At 36.0% G+C, this 25,391-nt stretch overlaps 3 protein-coding genes across 3 annotated transcripts; 1 reads left to right on the forward strand and 2 right to left on the reverse strand.

Annotated features, from left to right (window-relative positions):
* Positions 1 to 1,594: 1,594 nt before the first annotated feature.
* On the reverse strand, positions 1,595 to 2,684 carry LOC116016043. Its single transcript, XM_031256229.1, has one exon. It carries the CDS (start codon positions 2,585 to 2,587, stop codon positions 1,919 to 1,921), a length of 669 nt encoding a protein of 222 aa, XP_031112089.1. The 5' UTR covers positions 2,588 to 2,684; the 3' UTR covers positions 1,595 to 1,918.
* A 14,650-nt stretch (positions 2,685 to 17,334) lies between these two features.
* Positions 17,335 to 19,032, forward strand: LOC116014997. The gene is made up of 2 exons (XM_031254983.1): positions 17,335 to 17,975; positions 18,056 to 19,032. Exons 1-2 carry the CDS (start codon positions 17,471 to 17,473, stop codon positions 18,601 to 18,603), a joined length of 1,053 nt encoding a protein of 350 aa, XP_031110843.1. The 5' UTR covers positions 17,335 to 17,470; the 3' UTR covers positions 18,604 to 19,032.
* Positions 19,033 to 19,074: 42 nt separating this feature from the next.
* On the reverse strand, positions 19,075 to 24,892 carry LOC116014989 (squamosa promoter-binding-like protein 14). Its single transcript, XM_031254970.1, has 11 exons — positions 24,443 to 24,892; positions 23,537 to 24,172; positions 23,179 to 23,372; positions 22,230 to 23,074; positions 22,031 to 22,105; positions 21,835 to 21,942; positions 21,626 to 21,743; positions 21,267 to 21,402; positions 21,029 to 21,173; positions 20,344 to 20,943; positions 19,075 to 19,996 (listed from the first exon to the last, which is right to left on the reverse strand). Exons 2-11 carry the CDS (start codon positions 24,133 to 24,135, stop codon positions 19,565 to 19,567), a joined length of 3,252 nt encoding a protein of 1,083 aa, XP_031110830.1. The 5' UTR covers positions 24,136 to 24,172; positions 24,443 to 24,892; the 3' UTR covers positions 19,075 to 19,564.
* Positions 24,893 to 25,391: the final 499 nt, after the last annotated feature.

The following is a 25,391-nucleotide window of genomic DNA, read 5'->3' on the forward strand; positions in this document are numbered from 1 at the left end:
GGATAACCATAAAAGTAAGGTTAAATTAGGCAATCTCTATTAATAATATTAATCTGAATTATCTTAACCATCTATTTGATTAAATAATTCATCTGAACCATCCATTTGATTAAATAGTTTGACCGCCATTTTTTCTACCCATTTTAGGCCTAACTCTCTTTGGCTCTTATTAGTATAGTAGATAGATATTAATAGCACTTTTACTTTTTTTTAAAATCATTTTTTATGTTAATAGTCAACGGTCAAGCTCCCCACCCATACTAATCTACTATACAAAGCTTTATATGAAGGGAATTGAATCAATCGATGATTTGTAAGTAAAGGAAAAGTACATTTCCGCATGTACCCAAATAAAAGAAGTACATTTCCGTAATGAGTTGTATGTCTTTATCTTTCTAAATATTGACAATTAGTTCTGGACAATTTAGTCTCCTGGAATGCGTAACGTTTGACAATTGCGAATCTTATCCATGATAGAACAAAGGAAATGGCTAGCCGTTGTGTTAAAGTCTATTTTTCACACAAATGCATGTAAACTTAGAAATAGATATGTGCGCAGTGAATATTCAATTTAGTTTTTATTATTCTGAGTTTTCTCGATTTAGTTTTAAACGATTTTTTGTGTTTAATTAAGTCATTGATTTTATAGTTTTACTTAATTAAGTCTTCTGTTAAGGTAATTTGATAATTATTTAACATATATTAATACACAATTTAGTTATCGATTATAGTAGTTTTGCCTAATTTAATCGTCGACTATATATAGTCAATTTTTTCGATTTAATTATTGATTCTAATAGCCAATGACTCAATTGGATAAACCATACAACGCATGGATCACCGCTCACGTCCTATTGCTAGATATGTGTCAAAGTCTCTCTGGTTGCCTCGAGATCTGTTCAAAATTTCAAGTTCTCTTGCTACTCATCATCTATAAATATGATGCAGTGGTGGGCTAAACTCACGCTTCGAAATTGAGAGCATCCTGAGCAAATTGACTTGCAATGGACTCTGCACTAAAGCAATTAACATCTCACGCTTACATCTCTGAGTGAAGACTTCCTCCCGGTCTTTCGAATTCTTGCATTTTGATATTAATGAGACATGTCAGACACAAACACCCAGAACCTCTCCATCCAAGACTATGACGATGAGGTAGAGAGGTCGTGTATTTCTCGGTCTCCTCCTACGACTCAACAATTTCGTGAGATCGAGGAGTTCTCATAGGATCGTGCTACTTCTCCAAGCGCTCTAGCAGATCAGGCCCAGGCTACAGTGAGGGCGTCCTACCACCAAGTCACGTCAGACTGGGTAATATCTCCGGACTTCTCCTATTTCTCGGGCCACCGTATGCCATTTTGTATCTTCTTCAATCGGTGACCTGTCCAATCAAATCCTAGCCTCCACCTTATCTAAATGGGTGGCACAAATATCTGGACAACACTAATAGACTATTTTGATAATTAACTATTAAAAAAAAAACACAAAACAAAACAAACATGACATTATGCTTGAGTCTAAGTTGTCATGTTGCGTTTGTTGTGAGAACGAAATTAAGGGATTCCAACCCAATTCAAATGAAATCAACTCATACTAGAAAAGAAAATTAAAAGCTCTATATTAGCTGCAGAGACGAGAAGAACGAGAAGATGGGATAATACAAAATGTAGTTGTAGTTAATTGTATGTACGACACACTATGTCGTTTACCCTCAAAAAATAATTAAAGTTACTCTGCAGAACTCAAGCATTCATGCATTGATTAATATATACTCGGTAAATCCTAGAAGGCGCTTCCTCTCACCAAACCGTAACTTTTTACATAGTGGGGGAGTAATAAACCGCCATGATCACCCAAAAATAAATAAAAAATTAAAGAAAATATTTCCAGTCTTCCAGAGTATCGTATATATAAAGAACTAGTAAAATGGACCCAGTACAGATCCTTCGTGAATGGTCATCAGCCTGAGTCTGAAAGAACGAACAGCCATCTTAGCCCTCTGGGACGAGTATCTTTTCAGCTTCCTTGCGGGTCTGGAGCTCATCGGAACTCCTAGTCCCGATGACGCCCCCTTGTTGATATTGCTAATTGTCTCACCACTATGACTGTCATATTGTTGGAGTTGACCATGATCAGATTGGTGGAAGATGACGGGTGAGATCCTAGATTTACTCGTACCGATCTTCTTGCTCCTGCTGCTGCGGCGCCGGCGATTTATGGTCTGAAGGGCGAGGCTGGCCTTCACCGCGAGAGCGGCCATGTCGGATGCGCTGAGACGATACTGAAGCTTATTGGTGGGGAGAAGGAAATAGATCTGACCGGCTTCGAGCTCATCCTCCGGGTCCAGAGGGGGTATGTAATCGTCGAAGTAGAGACGGTCGGAGTTGCACATGAAAAAGGAGGGTGCTGCAGAGGAAGCGTGATCGACGGCCGAAGTGGTCGTCGTCGTCTCGGAGAAAAGAACTTGAGAGACTTTAACCGGAATAGAGAACTGGCGCAGCTCTCCGGTGGACGAAATGACGTTGGCGGAGTTGTGCTTCTCCATTACTGTGTGATCTTTCGTTGTTGAAGATAAACAACTTCCCATCTAGGATTAATCTGCAGGGTGATGATCGAATTAGAGACGCGGATGGATACGGAGATCGATTTGAAGAGGATTGTGGACGAGAGCTGTGGATGCGTGTATATATAATTTATAAAGGAAAGGTAACGGAGTGGTACGTGGAAGAGACACTTTCGCCTAACCTTCCGGAGGTGGGGTTCACCTAGCAATATTAATGGGTGGGAGTAATGTGACGGAAGCGACGCCGTCACTCGCTAATGCCTTTTGGTCAGTTTGCTAATACCGTTAGCGCCAACACCAAATGCAAAGAAAAGTCCACATCACGCGGCCATAAGCACTGACGTGGTATACAAACTATTTTATCTTGCGGTGTGTGCGTCAGCTGCTACTAGGCAAATTCCTTCCTATCTCCACCGTTGCATGACTGACACCTTTACAAAGCCTAGAAACTTGGACCCCAAGCACGACTAACCCGCCCATTTCCACGGACCGTCACCCTTCGGTTCCCATTCCAAGATACCCGCAAATTTTATGTGCTCCAAAAAAATAAACAAAGAATTATTTTAATTGTTATTTTTTTTAATACTACTAACTCTATTAGAATACAATATATGTTCATAACTAGCTAGTTTGATACCACTAGACCACAAGATCCTTGGCATCATGTATTTTAATTGTTATTAGTGAACAATATTTACTCATCTATTGCCTCATGTAGGAGTATTAATGCGAGCTAGTTCGTCCCACTACATATTGTAATTTTTGTGAGTAGACTACTAATAACTCATTTGACATTTATTCATATTTTATTTAGATTAAACTATGAATTAGTAAGAATTACATCAATTATTGGATTCATTCACCCTCACACATAAATGTATTCAAATACAAAGAAAATTTTGGTGTAATTCTTCAAGCCCGTGTTTGAACTTAATTCACGAGTATTAGTCAACAAACTTAAAGTCAAACTTGAGCTTGATGTTATTTAAAAAAAAAAATAATTTTCTTATTTGCTTTGAACAAATTAAACAAATCAATCGTTTAATTTGTTTGGTTGAAATTTTATATTAAAAATCGATTAATAATTGATATACAAATTTGAAGGTGGGGAATTAATATATGCTGCAACCAGCACGGGATTTGGGCGGCAAAGAAATCGGAAGTCTAGTATTAAACACCGGCCACCATCGTTGAATATCCATATGGCAACAGACAAATGGTATAAACACAGAAAAACATGTTTCATTAGGTAGTACAATTAGTTACGTGCAGCAAAACCACATTATTAGTTACAGCACATACTGTTCCCAACATGTCCAACACATGAATCATCACCCATCTTACCCTGCTCATCTCTGACTTTTAATTACCACTTTGAGATGTATTGTCAATCCGCGTATCCGCCTTCCCACCAGCAGACGAAACACAAAGTGTTAGAAATCATGTGTTGTTAATTAAGATGCCACCCCTACACGGCTACACAACTTTTCTTATTCTGTTCATCTGTTGTAAACAAAAATTAAAAAAAAATAAAAAGAAAAAACCGAAATATCGTTTGATTCTTTTTCAAACAGGTCTTCAATGAAAAATATTAAATTCAAAATTTATAAATTTTAATATATACACCGTATTGTTCAATGATAAATTCCACGGGAACTTCTCAAAACTTTAACCTGATATATGGGATTCTCATTATCTAATCTAAAAACAGAATAATATCTTCTGGGGATACATTGACGCATTGTAAAGAGTTCGGTTTCTACTTTCTGAAAATAGAATTATTATTCCATTGTTTTCGTGTTAATTATGGTAGCCGTGAAATTAACAATAATTAAATATTTTTAATAATGCAAAGCTATACCCAAAATGTAATGTCACAATTGTGTCCAAATCCATGCTACAATCAAAACCCATTCGAATTCTCGTAAATGAAATCAGCCAACCCGATCAAAAACTTTGTCTGACCACAAACTCCAAACATTATATGCACCAATGCACCATTCGGCCAAAGCAATTAAACTAATTAATGAGTTTTTTCTACTCTTGGTCCTACGACTTTAGTGCCTCTATCAATTTAGGTACACGACTTTCATTCATGACATAAATAGTGCTTGACTTTAATTTTTTTGCCACTTCTAGTCCTTGACTTTGACCTTTTTTTCACATTTAGTCCTTTCGACTATCTGAGCGACAACTTTTAATCGAAATCAACAAACTGTTGTGCCATTAAGGATAAATATAACGTTTAATATATTTAGGGATTTATCAATAGACAATTTTACCCTTAATGGCACAACAGTTTGTTGATTCCGATTAAAAGTTCTCGCTTAAAAAGTGAAGCAGAACAAGCAAATAACGGTTTCTTTTTCCTATTTTTTTATCTAATTTTATTTATAAATATATTTAGGGCTTTATCAAAAGACACTTTTACCCTTAATGGCACAATAGTTTGTTGATTCCAACTAAAAGTTGTCGCTCGGATGGCCAAAAGAACTAAAAGTGGAAAACAAATCAAAGTCAAGGACTAAAAGTGGAAAAAAAATCAAAGCCAAGCACTACTTATGTCAGGAATGAAAGTTGTATACCTAAATTGACGGAAGGACTAAAGTCATAGAATCAAAAGTGGAAAAAACTCTTAATTAATCACAACTTGTTATTAAACAAAAAGAAAATGGTGGATGTCCAAGCTATGATTCGAGCCTTGGACCTATTGCTTAGAACTCAAGATTCAATCCACTTTGTTACTGCTGCTATTAATGGTAGATCAGAGACCATTTAATACCAAATGTTTCCCTGAAAGCTAGATGAAGCTAATACCAGATGAAGACAAAAGCTATGAGCTAGGAGGAATCGATCCCGTGACCATAGGGCGGCGACAGGAGCATCTAGCAGTTGACAAAGCCAGCAAAGCTAAGCGGCAATTATGAACCATCCCTGTACATATATATATTTATTTATTCATTTCCGGGTACTATAAATACCCCTTCACTCCTCTGTAAAAGATCATCCAGAAACATCATCAATACGAATTGCTTCCTTCTTCTACTCCATTTCAGTGTTCTTCATCTCTAGATTCTTCATTTTTAGTATCACAATTATTGTTATTATTCATAACACGTTATCAGCACGAATGCTTTACCCAAAAGCCACGACAATCACTTTCACCATTTTTTTTTTCGGCGAAAACCAAACCCACGCCACCATTTTTTCCGGCCAAAACAAAAATATAAACCAACAACAAAAATAATGAAGTTCGACGGCGACGAACTATGACCAACACAGAAACCTCACACCTTGCCGAACCACCACCATCCCTCCTTCACGCCGGCCCGGCACACCACTGCACCGCCATAGCCGACCTCTCCCTCGCGCTCTCTCTCTCCGGCGAAAAAGGCAACGAAGAAGATGATGATGAACAATGCTTCTTGTGCACTGTGAGTGTGTATATAATAATATATGTTCTATTGTGTATTATATATATACATATAATATATTTATGTGTGTGGCAGTGGCGTGTAGTATATATATATAATATTATATGTTTGTATGTATATTAGTGCTCCTTGAGCCATGGGAGTTCTCAATTGTCTTGTATGTATATATAATAATATATGCATGTATATAATTGTTATGTGTACCGTGTGGATATATATGTATATATATATATATGTGGTGAAATTTCGAAATTTATTATTATAATTGATGAAATTATTGGAAGATGATGAATTTATGTGACAATTAATTTTGTGTCACAACTTGCTTTCTTATGCTATGGCCATGTGAATCATCAATATTATGCTAACGGCCATAAAGTTTATCCCATATGTTATAAATGAAAGGTATTTTGATATGTTTATCAAAATCATGGGATAAAAATGTATAATTATGCTTGTTTGGCATATGCTATCTCCAAATTAAATACCATATGGAGAAAATTGGATGATAAATCATGTGATGCCTAATCCTTGAAAGATATGTGCTTCAAAGAAGCAAATAAATGCATCATCACTCTTGATTGGATCAAGAAAGGAATGAGGAAAATGTATGTGTTGTGGATATTGGAACCACACATACAATGATTAAAAGTGCAAAGTGTTTCTGCACATTGAAAAGGTGAGGAATTTGTTACTACAATATTTGGTAGTACGAAATGATTGAAAGCTCTGAATGAGCCAATATATTATTGCCTGGAGGAACAAATTTATAATATGCATTGAAAAATTGTAATGCATTGTTCCCTCCGAAGTCTCATCAAAAGGTTATTGAATTTGAATGTTTGTAATGACGAATGTCAAGTTGAGACTATAAAATAAAGGAATTGAGAATTTCTTTAAATTACAAAGGCAATGTCAGGGAAGAAATATGTATTGGAAAATTCCCTTGTTTTTCCTCATGTTGCACTGTAATGAGTGCCATTGAAGCCAATCTTATTGTAAACTAAAAGTTTACTGATTTGTATAATTTTATGATTTGGCACGACTGATTAAATCATCATGAATATGTGATGATAATGATGATGATGATTTCTCATAAATTGAGAAAATGGATTAGCCTGGCATCCTATTATCAAAGTGAAGTGACTTTCACTTTAACTGCTTTAATTTTGATTAATGTTATTTTGGCACTTTATGTAATAATGTGGAATCGTATATGCTTAAATTTTAAGGGCTATATATATGCTTGAAAGAAGCAAATTAAATGATCAAGTTGATGAGAAAGTTTAAGATGAACAATAAGTCATAATGTTTTTAATTGTCATTAGTATTATTGGGAGGAGGAACATCTTCATCTAACAAAGCGAGTACTTCCCGTATGTCCTCCGGTGCTAATTCAGGAATATCAGGAAATATAGGAGCTTGTGATGAACTCTCAGGAATAGTTGAAGGAATAACTGTCGGATCTATATACCTTCTCTTTTTAGAACTATTCCTGTCACATTTGTCTCTGAGTCTTGTTGTTGCCTCAGCCAACTCTATGTTTGGATCCTGTAGAATTGCTTTCTTCTCATCTTCTAGCCCCTTTATTACCATTTGCAGTTCAGCTTGATCTTTGATTTCACCGAATTCCTACACCACAAATTGTTAAACCTACTTCAATAATATCAAGTTGAAAGTAAATTAGAAATTACCTGGACATTTGCTAATAGCCTGTCCAAACTCACAAGTTTCCGATAAGGCCAGTAGGCAATCCCTACTTCCCTACATTTTTTCTTGAAAGTTGCTCTCCCGACCTGCAATTCTTCTGCAGCTTGATCAGCGGTCAAATAGAAATATTTAGAAAACATTTCAAAAGTTAATGTGGTAGTATCACAAAATGTTCTCCTAGTCCTCTTTCTCCCAATAAATACATTGGCATTTATATTTGCTACATCTACCGCTGTAATGGTATTATCTTCCTCTACCACTACAGTATTACTTTGGTTTGCAGCCACAACATCTGTAACTGCAGTACCTGCATTAAAAGCTATAAGTTAATATTACACTTATAGAATAAGAATTCTTGAAAAAGGTTGAACCCTTACCAACTATCTCATTCAATTCTGTTGGAGCATTCTCAAAATTTTCGACAGAAGTATGATATGTACTCTGTGCACTATCCCTTAACGGTGATAGGTGAATCTCATCCCAAAAGGAAGAATTATCTTGAGATGAGGAATGAGTAGTACTTGCCATTTGCAAAAGGTGCAAATGAAGTAAACGAGTAATAAGTCTAGAACGGAAAATGCTCAGAAGTGAATGTGAGCGATAGAATGGCAAAAAGGGAATAACGAATAATGAATTTATAGCAATAAGCAATCAGTATTAGAATGCTAATACTGTTTAAACCGATTGAGTATTTCAAAGTCAGTTGTCCCGTGAAAAGATAACAATTACTGCATCTTACTGTTTACAACGATTGCGGTTTTCAAAACATCTTTAGGGAATACTGATTTGTCGGGGCTACCATTGATTTGGACTAAATATTGATAAGTCAGATTTGAAATAATATGAATAAGACATCGTATATATGTCAAACAGTAGTCTCCCTATTTGCATGATTATTTTATGAAGCATGCTTAAATGAAAATTTTCAAATTATATGGGAGTCTAATTTGATATACTACTGTTTATGAAATCTGACATACTGCATACAATGAATATTCCCCTTACATCTAGTACGTGGTGAAAATTGAACATTTCCCAAATCTGTGTTTTATCAATATGCAGTCTATTTTATTATCACATCATTGCGTATCTCTACGAGCTATTAAATAAAGCTAGGTATACATGTTGATTATAAATATCCATGTATTGTATAAAAACCTAGAGCCCATGATATAAGATCATTTGATACGCTGACTGCATGAAGATCATTTGTACAATGAACATCTCAGTCAATATTGATGGTATAAACATCAATGAAATATATAAAGAGCTTAATGATGTTAGCTCATGTCTAAAGACGGGGATTTTGAAATGAAAAGCTTGTATGTGAAAGCTAAATATTATCTCAACTTGAAAGATCGAGTATTTCCTTGAAAAGGAATTTATACACCAGTTAGCCCATAAATGATTCTGGTTGGCTACTTAGACAAGCCACTATATAATGGGCTACTTGGGTACTGGCTATTATTATTATATGCCCATGATGCCAAGTTCCAAAAACTGGTTGTACTATAATTTTCACCATTGTTCTATAAGTGGACAATAAGAATTATGTTATGGGTATATTATGAAAATTAACTAGACATGATAATGTCAGTATTATACCCACATCAGCTCTAAAAAGAGTCACGCAATTATTATGAAATATATTTTTCCCATTGACAGTTGAACATGATTGTTCACAAAATCCCTCTACATTTTGGAAGTTTAAAATAAGGGATTTGTAGAATGTTATCTTCAGGGGGAGCATAATGAATCATGAATATTATGTCCTGAAGTTTATGTTGGGGTTATGGTTATACTCTTTTTCCCTTAGCTAAGTTTTTTCCCACTGGGTTTTCTTAGCGTAAGGTTTTAATGAGGCAACCAGTGCAATACATAATTAGACATACCATGTACTCTTTTTCCCTCGGCCAGATTTTTTCCCACAAGGTTTTTCTAGCGAAATTTTTTTTTAATGAGGCATGAGTATGATAAGGTGATGGCCAATGGAAAACGTTATTAATCAGTATGGCATCATCTCAAAAATCTTCAGAAGCAAGGAGGAGCACACAAATCACAAATTTGATCTTCAATGATGTCTTTATCAGGGAGCACATATTGTACTCTTTTTCCCTTACCCAAAGTTTTTTTTTTTTTTTGTACCCAATGGGTTTTTCTTTGGTAAGGTTTTTAACGAGGCAATATAGTGTTAATCCTTTGGACATCCAAGGGGGAGTGTTATGAAACAAAAAGAAAATGGTGGATGTCCAAGCTATGATTCGAGCCTTGGACCTATTGCTTAGAACTCAAGATTCAATCCACTTTGTTACTGCTGCTATTAATGATAGATCAGAGACCATTTAATACCTAAATGTTTCCCTGAAAGCTAGATGAAGCTAATACCAGATGAAGACAAAAACTATGAGCTAGGAGGAATCGATCCCGTGACCATAGGGCGGCGACAGGAGCATCTAGCAGTTGACAAAGCCAGCAAAGCTAAGCGGCAATTATGAACCATCCCTGTACATATATGTATTTATTTATTCATTTCCGGGTACTATAAATACCCCTTCACTCCTCTGTAAAAGATCATCCAGAAACATCATCAATACGAATTGCTTCCTTCTTCTACTCCATTTCAGTGTTCTTCATCTCTAGATTCTTCATTTTTAATATCACAATTATTGTTATTATTCATAACACAACTGAATTTCTTATGCTAGTATTTACCCAAATCGTACTATTGCTACAATTGGGCCAATCATGCAATCAACTTAATTAACCAACCAAATATTTTTTTGACCAAACTAGTCCAATTGATTGAATTGTCCTAATAACCAATTGATTTTTTTAAAATTAATATCTTTTGTAATTTATGTTTTTATTTAGCAAATTAAAATAAAATTGAGAATATACTTTTTTGAAAACAAAAACGTATTTAATTTTATTTTTTAAAAATATTTGTTTAAAATGGTCCAATTCATTATATTAACTCACTATCATCTGCGAAAGAAGTAGACACAAAAGGCACACAAAGCGTTAAATTAACGATAACCTACACATTTCTTTTAATTACTAGTTCTATACACGCATTGTGCGTATGTGTTAATGCCCAATGTTTATATTTAAATAAATATTTGAAAGTATATCAATGCAAGATTATATAGGAGAAGTTTATACATGGATAATTGAATGTCGAATTTTTTTATTTAAATATCTAACTCAAAGTATATTAATCCAAGATAATATAGAAAATTCATTATAATTATTACTTAAATAAATGTTTGCAACCTTGTAAAATCGATAGTCTAAATATTTGATCTAAAAATGATAGTCTAAATAAATACTACATTTCATTTGAATTTTTCTAAGTGTTCTTAATTCTCTTTTGAGTAACATTGTCATTGTCTTCATCTTTACTATTTGTTCTCTTCCTTTTTGTTGGTAGTGTGTCATTTGCAATTCGGTTATTGTTGGTAGCATAGATGACAACTTCATGCAATGAGATTATGATATAGGAGCTATGGGCTTTCCTTTAGGTGTTCTACTTGGGGTTCATTTGGTTCAACCATTATTGTTGAATGAATTATTGTGGATAAAGAAATCCATAGTTTAAGAAAAACGATTAAATAAATTAATAAAAATTTGAAAATTTAAAATATTATATATTCCAAAGATATTAAAAGGTAGTTTCTCGCTTCAATTTGTTGGGTAATGGGTTATTTGAGTACTTTAATTGTCAACAAATCCCCAAGTAGTTAATATGATTGGTTTCAAACTATTCTTTTTTATTTTTTTCATGATATTAAAGAAATACATATGTATCATTTTTTGTGTAACTACTAATTTATTTAATTCAATAACAGTAAAATAGAGCGATTCCACTTCAATTTGTTGGGTTATTTGTGTATTCTCTTTGTCAACCAATCCCCAAGTAGTTAATATAATTAGCTTCAAATTATTTTAATTTTTTTTTTCATAGTATTAATAAAATACTTGGTAAATAAATATATAACATTATTTTGTACTATAACTTTGATATTTAATTACAAGATATTGTAAAAATAAGATAATGGATAATGTAATGAATATCAATTGATAAGTTTGAATGTAAAATATCTTTGAATGAGAGAAAATAAAGACAATATAACTAATGAAATTATTTCTCTTATTTAATTTAATTTTTTTATAATGAATAATTTTTTCAAATAAAGGTATTGTAGACACGTAATTCTAATTTTTTTTGAAAACACACATAATTCTAAATTAAAGAAATACATATGTATCATTTTTTGTTGTAGCTACTAATTTATTTAATTTAATAAGAGTAAATAGAGTGAGAAACTTAATTATGTCAAATTTGATTGAGATGAGGTTCGAACCTAAGATCTTTCTTATAGAAATTAATGGGTAAGTTAAAAGTTAACAGAATATTAACGGAGAAGAGAATATTTAACAGAAAACTTAACGAATAATCATAAAAGTAAGGTTAAATTAGGTAATCTCTATTAATAATATTAATATGAATTATCTTAACCATCTATTTGATTAAATAATTCATCTGACCATACATTTGATTAAATAATTTGACCGCCATTTTTTCTACCCATTTTAGGTCTAACTCTCTTTGGCTCTTATTAGTTAGAATTTAAGGAAATTGATTGAAACTTTTTTCACTTAAAAACTTATCTATCACACTATATGATCGGGGGCTTACGGTGCTATTTAAACACTTTTACTCATCTAAAAACATAATATCAAATTGTTGACTGATAACATCAGCGGACAAGTAAGATCAATAAGTTCTGTATCATTTTGGGCTGACAGTAATGGACATGTTTTTCTTTCTTTGACACAAAATTTGGGGCCTAAATTGCTACTATGGCTGCCCAGTAGTCGCACTAATAGTCTACTAGTCTATTACGGAGTACTACATTAATAGTTCATCAAAATAGTTGATTAATTTAATCTGCAAATTATTGGTTACTAACGAAGCAGTTCACATAATCAACCTGACTAGTACTTTTGCCCCTTAATTAGACCAACCCGTTGTGAACAGAAATTAGTCTAAATATGATACAATATATCGATCTTTTCGTCTCACTATAAAGAACCCGAATCTATTATGACCTAACTCAAAATCATAAATGGACTCCACAATATTTGTACCACAAAATAACCCCTTACAATGTCACTTTAGTTATTTTGTTCAACATTAATCAACTTCGCGTATACAGTAATTCAGTATATACATCAAATGCAACGCAACATGTGAATTGAAGTCTTATTGAAGACATGTAAGGATAAAATGGAGGGCAAAGACGGTAGCTTTAGTATGACTGGAGAAGAGTATATATCACCCAAATTAAAGAAAGAGGTGTGCGCACGCAATTTCCTTTGAATTTAATCTCAGCTAAGATACCATATATATACATACATATATCTGTCGCTATGTCAGGTCGCCATTTGATATTTGTATCAACAATTAATGGGTGCAAGGCTAATAATGAAAGGGAATCACTTGTACTATAAAGCACAACTTTTCATTGGACATTAATGACACACAAGTCCAAGTGATTGAAATTTATATATCTAAATAAAGATAAAGACATCCACTGCCGCCTACACACATATATATACACGGAGAATTATTCATGCTTTAAGCAATACATTAAAAAAATTATTACTACATATAACGTAAAATTATAGCTATATGTTTTGCTTTCATGCATCCTCTCTCTTAAAAAAAATAATCTTATAAAGATTTTCATATAATATTTTCCATTGCCGTATGCAAATTCCTTTACAACTCATATCGTAGAAAATAAGGCTTGCTAGTCTATATATATATACATGTCTTGTCATTGGATGATTATTATAATTTGGGGAACTACTTTAATTCGTAGAAAAAAGTCCGCAGCATTTTCTTCACCTTTACTTAAAGTATATCAGAATAAGAACCCTCCAAAGCGATTTGATTCTTGTCATGCTGTTGGATGACTAGCTAGGGGGATCGGAGGAAAATAATTGATTAAAGAGAATATATAAGCAGACTTAATTGTTGGAATTTTTAAAATAATGTATGTAAAAATGATGACATTTTCATTTCATCGGCTTTTCTTTACTATTCCATGTAATGTTATTGGGAGTCGGAGTAGATGGGAGGATCATTTTTCTAGGAGGGACTAAAAAAGCAAAGAGCTAAATGTCACGGGTTATTTAATCCTATTAAAAACAAATAAATAAATAGACCAACTATGGTTAGCTTCCCAAATGAGTAAAAGAGGCATTAGTAGCGTTAAGGATTGTTCTGCCTAACGTCTAGCCGAGTCAGGCATGCCAAACCGATTAAATTTGGGGAGCTTGTCCCTGGTTTTCGACTTGACTATGAAAGGGAGATTTGAAGGGCACAACTAGTCGAGAGTTATTGTCATTCCCCTGATGAGTCTATGACAGCACGAAACTAGTTTTGCACATATGTAAGGCTAGTCCACGGGGTGAGATGGGCACCGGGATGCCCCACGGGCATTATGCCATGACCCGGACTCTATGCCCGTGACAAAGTGCTATGAGAGTGGGACATACTTATATTGTTGCGCGCTATGGTGGGGTCCTTAGGGAGAGGACTATGCGAGCACGTGTGGCGCGTAAGGGGCGCACATGCTAATGACGGCTCCACCCTGATGGTCCACAAGGGGCGGATGGGTCCTAGCAAAAAAAAGGGGACTCGGGTGGCTGCCATCTTAGTCGAGCTACTTTGCGGGAGTAGTCCTGGCGATGAGACGTGTAGGCAATATAGTACGGTGATCTTTGAGCAACGTCTTTTTCTCCTAGCACAAGGGTATGCTAGATTTTGGGTGGGGGAGAAAGTCATAGACTATTTTCCGTGATTGTGTTAAAGACCTAATGAATGACTGGCTTAACTGGTTAGCTTGCTAAATGGGTAATTGGGGCGTCAGTAGCGTTAAGGGTTGTTCTACCTTAGACGTAAGGTCTGGCTAAGTCAAGCATGTCGGCTCGGTTAAGTTTGGGGAGCTTGTCGTTGGTCTTGGACTTGACTTTGAAGAGGACCAATGCAATTCGAAGGGCACAACTGGTCGGGAGCTATTGTCGTTCCCCTAATGAGCCCACGACAAACCAAAACCAATTTGGCACATATGCTGGTCAAGCTGGCCCGTGGGGTGCCCGAGACGCTGCACAAGCGTTATGCATTGCAGCGGACTCTATGCTCGTGAAAAAGTTAGATCAACTTGCTCCTCCCATGCTTTGGCCATCTTGACCGCTCCTAGACTTTGCATATCTTGAAGTGAGGTAGAGGTGGCCATGAACCAGTTCAAGGTCGAACTAGCCTTGAATTGGCCCGAAAAAAAAAAAAAGAAAAAAAAGGGGCATGAGTTTCACCGGGCCTAAGTCGAACTTAGCCCAAACCTGAACCAGCTTATAGAGTGCCAGTTTAGGTCCTATAAGAAAATAACTCAAAGCCCAACTCGAAACCGGCCAGGCCCATGTCCTTAATCAGCCCAAACACGGCCCAGACACGAATCTAAGCCTGGGCAAAATCTAGCATGGACTTTATAAATTATAATACATTTTATAATATTTATAAGCTATCAAATAATCTTACAAGTCTTATGAAAAGAATTAATAGTACAAGTTCAATGTTATTAAAATCATATTAATTTTTAATTTTGTAAAAAATTATATTAATTTTTTAGTAGTACTCCACTGGAAGGAGATGTCCCCTTTCAATGGAGCTTTGGCTATTCCACTGAAAGGTGGAATTTAGCCATTCCACCCTCTGGTGGAATTCCGGAAGGAGAGGTTAATGTTTTCAAGGTGGAATTACTTCCACCCTCTGGTGGAATTCCGGAAGGAGAGGTTAATGTTTTCAATTCAATATTTTTGGGTGTCAGTTTTAGATGTATCGTTTTGGAATATGTTAATTCTAATTTATATGAATTAATTTATATTAATTCAATTTTTTTTTTAAATTAATGTTGGTAACCGTAATGCTAATTTTCAAATTAAATTATCTATCAGGGAGGCTACAAACTAATTTTAAATAAGTGTTAATACCATGCTTACTTCTTTTAAGGAGGTCTTCCCCTCGTCCTGTGACCCTAGCCGGCAAAGGACCACAAGGAGGTAAACCAGCCTAGGTTACCGGCTCAAACTGAACCTCCAACCTCTCGGTTGTAGGTAGAGCACTCTTACCATTTGGGCTGTCCTTACAGACTAATACCATGCTTACTTGTTAATTTGACAATCTCTCTCTCACACACACATACATATATACACACACACACATATATATAAACATATATATATATATATATATATATATATTGTGCGGTTGAGCATATGTTTTTTTTTATTGCTAATTTACGAACATAGCTACGAAATTATTTTCTCGCCAGAAACTCTTTCTCTAAAACTTACACTCCTCCTTCCTTAAAATTTATTATGCTATTCCTTGTTCTTGTTTGTTGAACTTTTTTTTTTTTTTGAACTTAATAGTTGAGTGTTCATCAACTTTTAAATCATAAATTCATTTTATCCGTTACAATGCTCCTAGCACATTGAGATATAACAAATAAGGTTTTAAGAAGGTGCAAGTGTCACATGACTTGAACTTATTATTAGCCCGAATCTTTCTTGAATTGATTTTTCATAATTACTTTATAATATTCCAACATGAGCTAAGCTACATCAATTTTTTTGACTAAGTAGAAATCTATTATTACAAGCTATACCAAACATTATTTAACTTTAACGTAAAATTATAATTAATTACAAATATTTTTGTCTTATTATATTAATTATCTTTTCCTAATTTCTTATATAATAGTGTATCACATTCTTACTATTTATCTTGTTGATAAACAAAACAAATCATCAAACTTTTTAAGATTACTATAACTTTACTCATATTTTAGCATATTAAATTAAATGCGTATAATCTTAATTTAATACTCCAACATTATATTATTACATCTATCCTTTTTTCCGGGCAGAAAGTGTATGCATGGTCCTTATTATTTCTAGCTCGTATATATGCGCTGTGGAGGATTGCATGCCAATTAATATGCATGGAATGCAATTAAATACTCCGATTCGCATTTAATTTTGCATCTATCTATACAGGTAGATTATTTATTTAGGTGCCTGGCCTGCCGCAAGAGATCGAGAATCTAATCTGTATACGCGTTATTTGAAAAATTAAAGAAAAAGGGAATATCTACCAGAGTTTAAATTTAACACACATAAAACATATGGGGTCACAGGGAAACAAGTCTGCGCTCCATCAAATCATTGCATTAATTAATTCGTCAAGATTCTCCACGATTAATTACCTTGCCTTGGAAGTAAATTAAATTAATATACCATCATGCAGTATCTTGAATTGCGCTTTTAATACTGATTACATTACCTAACTCACTATTATACGTACGTGCTAAACTTGTATACTGAATATTATTAATTACGCATTTGATTTGTCATAAGTATATATTAATATATTATACTTGTTAATTAAGTTAGATGAAATAATAATATTCTATAGAAAAATCATTGGGCCAGCTAGGACGAAAAAAAGTTAATTATCTTTCTATATATATTGTTTTGGCAGATGAGATGAAAGCAGCATAAATAATATATCCGATAGATCCTCCTGCTTGGTGTATTAATTGTATAGTTGGATTAGAGCTATATATAATTTTATCCACATACTATATTCAATATAGTGTTGAATTGGAAGATAAGGAAGTAGTAGATGAGATAGATGTCGGAAGCATCTATAGCCATGAAAAGATTCAGTAGTAATAAAGCTTCATCTTTCCGGGAATTCTCGGCAGCCTACGCCGCTACTTCTGGTTTGTTGCCAGCAATAAGCTGCGGCAGCAACAACAACAATAATAATAATATTATTATTAATGGTGGTGGGGGCGGCAATGGCAAGCAGCTGCATCGTAGTTCATCATCAGCAGCAGCTTCTAGAAGACTACTACGCAAGTCAGTAGAGTTCCCAACCTCGCCCCAGCCAAACAATGGCGGAGACAACCAAGAGATAGTTCACAGCTCTCACGCAAAGCATCCCCTGGTAGAGATGACGCTCCCAGAACTGTTTACCTGCTCAGGGTGCAAAGAGTACGGCGCAGGGAAGAGGTATGCTTGCCAACAATGTAATTTTCAGCTGCATGACTTCTGTGCTCTCTCTCCTCCCTCTCTAAAGACTCATCCCTTGCATGGACAGCACCAGCTCCTTTTCCATGATAAACCCAAACAAGGTATACCGCTACTCTTTTTTTTTTTTTTTTTTTTTAATAACATATGTGCGGGTGCGGGAATTGATGATTATTATATATAGTGAAATCTGGAATTACACGGGCAAAGTGTGATGTATGCGGCAAGTCCACCAAAGGGTTCACGTTCAGATGCAGAGCTTGTAGTTTTCAGATGCATCCTTGCTGCGCTATGCTTTCCACGGAGATAAAGTATCCGCCGCATGCCCACCGCTTAAAGCTCTTACCACCATCCACGTCTTTATTATCATCAGGTCTGGGGAGTCCTGCCGCCGGCGGTGATCAACACGGACACGGTGGATCTGTGGCGCCGGCGGCAGTGTCATGCGGTAAGTGCGGGAAGAAGAGAGCGGGACGGGTGTATGGCTGCACAGCCTGCGATTATCATCTACACGCAGTTTGTGCTAAGGAAATGATCAATGGGCTTCAAGCCAACGGAATCAATCCCCCAGAGAAGCCAAGCGTGCTTGGGACTGCCGTTAAGATTGCGGGTCAGGTGGTTTTCGAGTTCATCGGAGGGCTTATAGATGGAATCGGCGAAGGGGTTGGAGAAGCCATTGTTCAGAATATTTCTGGAGGTAGGGGCAGTGCCAGGATCAGAGCAACGCCTTAAACCTACCTACCTACCTAACCTTAATTATTTATATATTTACCCCACACCACCATCCAACATACAACTTTTCATTAAAAATAAATAAATATAAGGGGTACGTAAAAAGTTTAAAATAGATAAGTTAAATTTTTATTTTTTAAAAAATAAAAAAAAGTGTGGATTCTTTATGAAGCTTGTTTGTGTATATATGTATTTCAGATTGAAATAGCTAGGGAATTCAGCTTCCAGAATAGCTAGGTAGATAGCAAGTGTTGAGGAGTATTACATTATAGATATTGTTGGAGTGAAGAATTACTGGATATGATGTAACAGATTAAATGCCTTAGCTTGTACAGTGCAGCTAGCATGCATGCATATATATTATTATATTGTCTGTCTTGTGATTATAAAATAAAAAGCCTGCTGGCTTAGCCTACAATCATTGATTAATGAGTTTCAACTTCATTCTGCACCCAACTCCGTACATACACGTTAAGTAAGAAGCCTGCAGCTGCATGCATAAACTTTATTTATGCTATCTATCTTAGCTTGTTGCCAATAAATCTTGAATAATAATAAATAAAAAAAAATATTAATAGAACGAACACCTATAAATAAATTAAATAAATTCTTAACAAATCCAAAGTCTGCCATCCTTTAACGCCCCCTCCCCCCCCTCCGATCACCCCGGGTAAGTTGGGTAAACAAACAACTTTACAGTCAATTAAGGACGACATGATTCATATATATATATAAGCTCAGCTCAATCATATTAGCCGCCAGGCCAGTTAACCAACGTACACAATGCTTTGCTAGCTTGAATAATGATGCACGCAGTAGTACAGTAGTTCTCCTTCCATTCCAATAGCAGAATAAAGGATTTTAGCATCTCCAAATTAAATGATCGAGCTGTTACCTCTTTATTCCATCATTTATATATATATATGGTACACTACTTCATCCACCACTGCACTGCACCTAATTAAATTGCACCAAAATCCAAGTTTTCCCACTTCAAGGGAGCAACTGAGCCAATATCTGGGGATCCTCGGAAGAAGATACACACACATGCACAAACTGCAGCAATAGCAAGCAATGAATGGATGTATGGACGATACATCAATCCTCGTGGACCGCTCGGCCTGTTATATCTCATTATCACTGCAGAAGCACATTTGGAGCAAGATTTGGGTTCCTTGTTAACTTGGGAAGCAGCAGGAGGAGGAGGAGGAGGTTTATGCTCCTGCTCTTCCACTTCATTTCCAATCACTAAACATATTTCTTTGCAGTTTTCTCTCACAGAAAGCTTCTGAGACACAAGCTTGTTGTAAGAGAGGTTATTCCTCATTGAAGCATATGCACAAGGAGAGAGTCCATTTTCATCAAGGACAGATTCCCAGCAGTGCAACCCAATCTAAAAACATCAAAACATATATATCTAATTACAAAAGTCAACCAAGGACCTATGTCAAACAAAACGAATAAATGAACATCAAATTATATGATGAGCTAGCCATAAGAGACATGCTTTCACTAGGGATATATATATATATATATATATATATATATATAAAGATGATATCAACCCAAAATGGATTTAAGGAAAAACTTGAACTATATATGATGAGCTAGCCATAATAGACAATCTAACACAGTTACAGTGGACTGGATAACATTTTTCTTGACTGATCGAACAGCTAAGATATATAGTTCTGTAAGCTAGCTAGCTAGTTAAATATTGCAAAAGGCCGGTAAATTTACCTCCTGTGGGTCACTAGTCAGAGCATCAACAATATCATCTGAATTCGATGTGCAAGCTGCTAAATGCAGAGGTGTAATACCACCAGGCCCAGTAAGATTCGGTGTGAAGATATACTTGATAGAGCTTCCACCAGAAGCACATATAGAGTAGTGAACAAGCAAGTCAACCATCTTCCTACACTTCCTTTTAACAGCCCTGCTCAAAAGGTGAAGTTCAAAAAGCATCTCCAATGATTCCCTACTTGCTTCTCTAACCAAGGTAATCTCCAACAGAATGTCTAAAAGTGTTTTAACCACTGCACAGAAATCATGTTCAACTGAGAACATAAATAGAAATTTGAACCGGCTAATCATAAAATCTGGACCCTCAAACATGGAGGAATTGCCCTTTCTTTGAAACAGCCATCCAAGCTCATTTAGAAAATGGACTACTTCTTCCCTTGACCTGGGCATCCAAAAATCCTGGTTGCCATGTTCTAAAACTGATTTGGGAACTTTCACAATTTCAATTATTTCAGATTCAAGGCACCTCAATTCTTCACACACAGCATTGTCAGCTATAATAACAGGAAAAGTACTTCCTCCAAAGCCATTTTCAACCTGAATCAGGAAGAAAAGAAACAAATGTACTCAAACTTCAAACCTAGGTTCCAGAAAACTTCATCTTAGTTTACGACAAAACTACCTCAATAAAACAACGACCAAGTAAACTAGGATCTTTATCATCGATTACAAAGTTGCCTAGGATTATCTCCTCACAGGCGTTTTCTTGGCATGCTGATGTAGGAACCGACCTTATTGTGTAACCACCTGCATGTGTGCAATTAATCCTGAAATGATAAACTAAGTAAACCTTCCAAGAAGATAGATGGGAAAAAAGAGAGAGAATGTGGCACACAAAAGACTTGAAATAGTTTACATACTTGGTGCCAGGAAAGTTCAGATTTCTCCCTTTAAGTGTGAGATATATCTCCTGTCCACTGATAATTGCCAAGGGGGAGACATATATCAATTCTGGGGACTTCCACTCTCTCCATAATTTGCATACACGGATATTCCCTGTCCAGTTTATAGCATATAAAAGATAAGATAAATAATCATATAACAGGAAAGCTAATGTATGGAGTCCAAAGAGTGGCACACCTAATTAAATCCATTCTGCTAATTGCTCATAAGAACGCAACACAAACAACTTCAATAACTAACCATACAACAGCAGGGGAGTAACAGTGTGAATCATTGTATTCAGTTATTTTAACAAAATTAACACAGAAACGCTAACCATCTTTGTGTAAAGCCAGTTGCTTGTCTGTTCGAATTAAAAATCTTCCACTAGCCCAAAACTGAGGATCAACTTCTTTAACCAAAGCATTCGCATACTGAAAAAGATCTTCTTCTAGCTACAAATAAAACACATCCCTCGCAAATGGTCAGTCAAACAAATAATCCACATAGAAATAGTAGCAAAATATTTTACAATACTTGACTCACTTGCTCCCAGACAGAAGGTGGCATTGATAAATAAAGTGACAGAACAATGCAACCGGGCCTTATATAACTCTCCATGTCTGAAGGACTTTTGGAAAGCCAATTGTAAATCTGGAAGAAATATGTAAGAAAAATCATTACATCATCGGCAGTAACAGAGAAAGATCATCAATAAGCAAAAATTAACCAAATTTCTCACCTGGGTTCTCAGTGTCCCAGGCAAGTGGCTGGGATCTTTATCAAATAGTTTGAATATTATGCGTCCAGTTCGATCCTGTAAAGAAATCAAAGTCAAATTCAGTCCAATTACATATATCTTTAAGTTTTTTGAAAAAATAAAAATAAAAATAACAAGAGCTATTTAAGCACACAGGAGGAATAAAAAGGAGTGTAGATACCCGTGCATCAGAGTTCGTACTAGAAGGTGAATGATCAGACCCATAGGAAGATGTATATCCTGTTCTATAAGCAGGGTTTTGAATAGAGCAAATGTCTGCTCCAGTTATTGAACCTCCAAAAAGCTTTAAAGATGTAATGCAACCACTTTTTTTAGTAGCATTAAGATTCTTATTCTCCTGAGTCTCCTCCCTACTAGCAAAAGTACAGTTAGGCTTCACTGTTTCACTTGATATCTGCATGGGGAATAGTTTATGCTCAACATGAGGTGAAGATGAAGGCGACCTCTCTGCTGAAGGATTACTGCTCTCAGAAGAGAAATATTTGCCACAACCTGCAAGTCTTGGTGGGCTATCATCTTCAGTTTGAGAACTAAAAAGCTGTAATGGTAGATGAGAACGAGTCTCATGAACTTGAAAATCTAGATCATCAGTAGATTGGTAACTGGCACTTGTTCTATCCCCTTGAACTGACAAAAGCTCTAGAGGTGGTCTTTCTTGCAAATTGAGCCATTTGACCTTCTCAACACAGGTCAATGTACTTCTCTCAGTGTCACTCCCCTGACTGCTTCGTTGCGATTGAATGTCCACCGCATCAGAAGAACCTGCTGCTGGAGTTGCTGAAAGTGGAGAAAGCAAGTCCAAAGTTGATGGAGAAGAGATGCTCTCATTTGCTTTAAATCCTGGGGGCAATTGGTTGGCACTGGTCTGACTTGAGCTTCCAGAAGCAGGCAACTTGTCCACTAAGTTAGCTGGCAAGGGTAATGACTTAATTTTACTAAGAATCTCCATTATTTGGTCTTTATCAGGTACCAATGGGATATTAGCACTCCTTGGATCATTATTACCTAGAATTACATGCACATACATTTCAGTAAGTCACTCCTTGTCAAATAAGATTGTTAAGAGTTATAGTAGTATGTGAATGCCAAAACTAAAGCATAGCTTTTACCTTTTTCAGAAGCTAGAACTGCTAGCAAATTGACAATGTCCAAGTTACGATTCCCAGAATTGTCATTATTTCCTGGAAGCAACGGCCTTGATGTTGTGTCATCAGGCTGAGTTTTTCTCCTCCTCTTGTTATGACCAGCGAGTCTGCGCCTACAACTCCTCTTACCCTCATCAAACTCCAAAAGCAGGTGAAACCTGGGAAGAAAATAACTGCATTATATCTGCAATTCTAAACAGAATAACACAGTTTAGGAGCCATGACCTTGCTTAATAAATACATCCTCCAAAAGAGGATGTCCATTTAATGAGCTAAACATGGAAAGGGGGTGGAAATAAGAAGTCCATTCACACATACGAACCTGCTACACTGCTGGCAAAATCGTTGCATCTGATCCCGCACCAAAGCTTTGCTAACTTTACTGTGAATCTCACAAACCTTATGCCGCCGGTGATAGTCCTTGGCATTGGTCAAATTTTCTCTACAATTATCAACTTGGCACATCGGATAGTTACCACCATTAGGAGATCCAGATCGGACTCTTTTGTTAGGCTGTAACGCCAGCTCCTCTGCAGCATTCAATTTGCAACCTCCAGTGCCTCCAAGATTCAACCTAAGAGTCTCATCATCTTCAACCACATGTATTGTCTTCTTTGGATCATCCATCTGTTCCTCCCTTCTCTTTGGCTGCACGGGTACAGCTCCATCTCTTCTCAACTGTAATTCTGCCCCAGTACCAGGCTGAAATCCATCATACTCTTTTCGTTTGGCAAGAAACCTGGTGCTATCCCATTCCCAAGCCTTGGGATTCCAGGTGTCCAAAGGGTTCCGTTGTTGTGACATGTTTATAGGCTGAAATGGCAAACTACGCTTCTTGGCCATGGAATGCGGCAAATAGCCACCAAGTTGTTGATGGTGAATTAGCATTGGAGAAACCACTCCGGCACTCAATTCTTCCATGTTAAATTTTTAACTTGGCAAGATATACCCAAAAATCCTAGAATACAGAATTAAATAGGAAAAAAGATAACAAGAAAATATCAAAACCGCCTGTAGAAAGCTCAAACTTCATTACCAAAACATAATAATGATGAAGGCATAAACAAGATGCAAAGAGTAGTATCAATATTGCAATATGCAGCCGATAAAGAACAAAGATACATACTTTATGCGTTCTAAGATGACACAAGAATGGGATTTTTACAAGTAAAGTTATAGCATCCATAAAAAAATTCAAACGAAAGCACTAAATCAGTAAAGCACACACCTTTATGGGTTCCTGGATGCGGATGCCATTTATCCTGTTATGCTTAAATCTTTTCTTGTTCAAATCCAGAGCAGAAACAGCTTGGCAAGCCACACAAACTCACAGCAACATGGAGAGATCTGGAACACAAACTCTCCCCTTTCTTTCACCTTCCCTCCATGTTCTGCAACTATATTTCACTTTCTTTTTATTTCTTCAACAAACTGTATTCTTATTTATTTATTTATGTTTTTCTTTAAAATGTCTCTAGCCCTCCCACGCACTGTTTCTTTTTGCCCTTTGTTTTTTTTGGTTCTTTCCTAATTCCTACCCCTCTCACCACCTCCAGTTCATGAATGGGGGTTGGCTGGCAAAAATTGTACGGGGTAATAAAAAATTGAATAAGCACTTGGGCTAAAGAGTTGTGCCGACCGCCCGCGTACCTACGAAAGAATCCGACACCTGCCCATATTTTGATCTTTGGGTGTACATTTTTTGGTAGAAAAAATTGACTGTGAGTGTGAGTTGGAAGGTACTGTGTTTAGTGGGCAATACAGTACAGTGGTGTAGTATGTACGATATGAAAATTTGGTGGAAGGAGGTGGTGGGTTAAAAAAAAAGTGAAAGACGGATTTGGATAGGTGGTGTCGCTTTCCTTGTCCACTGGCACACCCGGCCAGGCCATTCACATGCCGACTAATTCACAGGTCCACTTACTTCCGTACGCCTCCTCCAATACTCTTTCCTCCCTTCGCCGCCGCATTTATTACCCGTCCTTTCCTTGCTTTTCTTTGGTTGGACCATGGATGGATAGTGTTGGGTCAACAAATCAACAATCGTACACTCCAGTTGGTGTACCATGACGTTGCCGGTGATACTCCATTTTTTATTGTTTGTTAAACAATAATTACACCAACTAATAACTAATGGGTCACACTTGTTTGATACCGTCTCACGTATTCTTATTCGT

Source organism: Ipomoea triloba, chromosome 1, assembly GCF_003576645.1.
Source record: "Ipomoea triloba cultivar NCNSP0323 chromosome 1, ASM357664v1".
Lineage (NCBI taxonomy): Eukaryota > Viridiplantae > Streptophyta > Magnoliopsida > Solanales > Convolvulaceae > Ipomoea > Ipomoea triloba.

Bases quoted from the DNA above. Each gene is read 5' to 3' on its own strand.
- LOC116016043 (XM_031256229.1), bottom strand. From the start codon at position 2,587: ATGGGAAGTTGTTTATCTTCAACAACGAAAGATCACACAGTAATGGAG.
- LOC116014997 (XM_031254983.1), top strand. From the start codon at position 17,471: ATGTCGGAAGCATCTATAGCCATGAAAAGATTCAGTAGTAATAAAGCT. The intron at 17,976-18,055 runs GTATACCGCTAC...TATTATATATAG, and splicing joins CCATGATAAACCCAAACAAG to TGAAATCTGGAATTACACGG.
- LOC116014989 (XM_031254970.1), bottom strand. From the start codon at position 24,135: ATGGAAGAATTGAGTGCCGGAGTGGTTTCTCCAATGCTAATTCACCAT. The intron at 23,075-23,178 runs GTAAAAGCTATG...ATGTAATTCTAG, and splicing joins AGTTCTAGCTTCTGAAAAAG to GTAATAATGATCCAAGGAGT. The intron at 19,997-20,343 runs GTAAATTTACCG...TGATGTTTTTAG, and splicing joins TGACTAGTGACCCACAGGAG to ATTGGGTTGCACTGCTGGGA.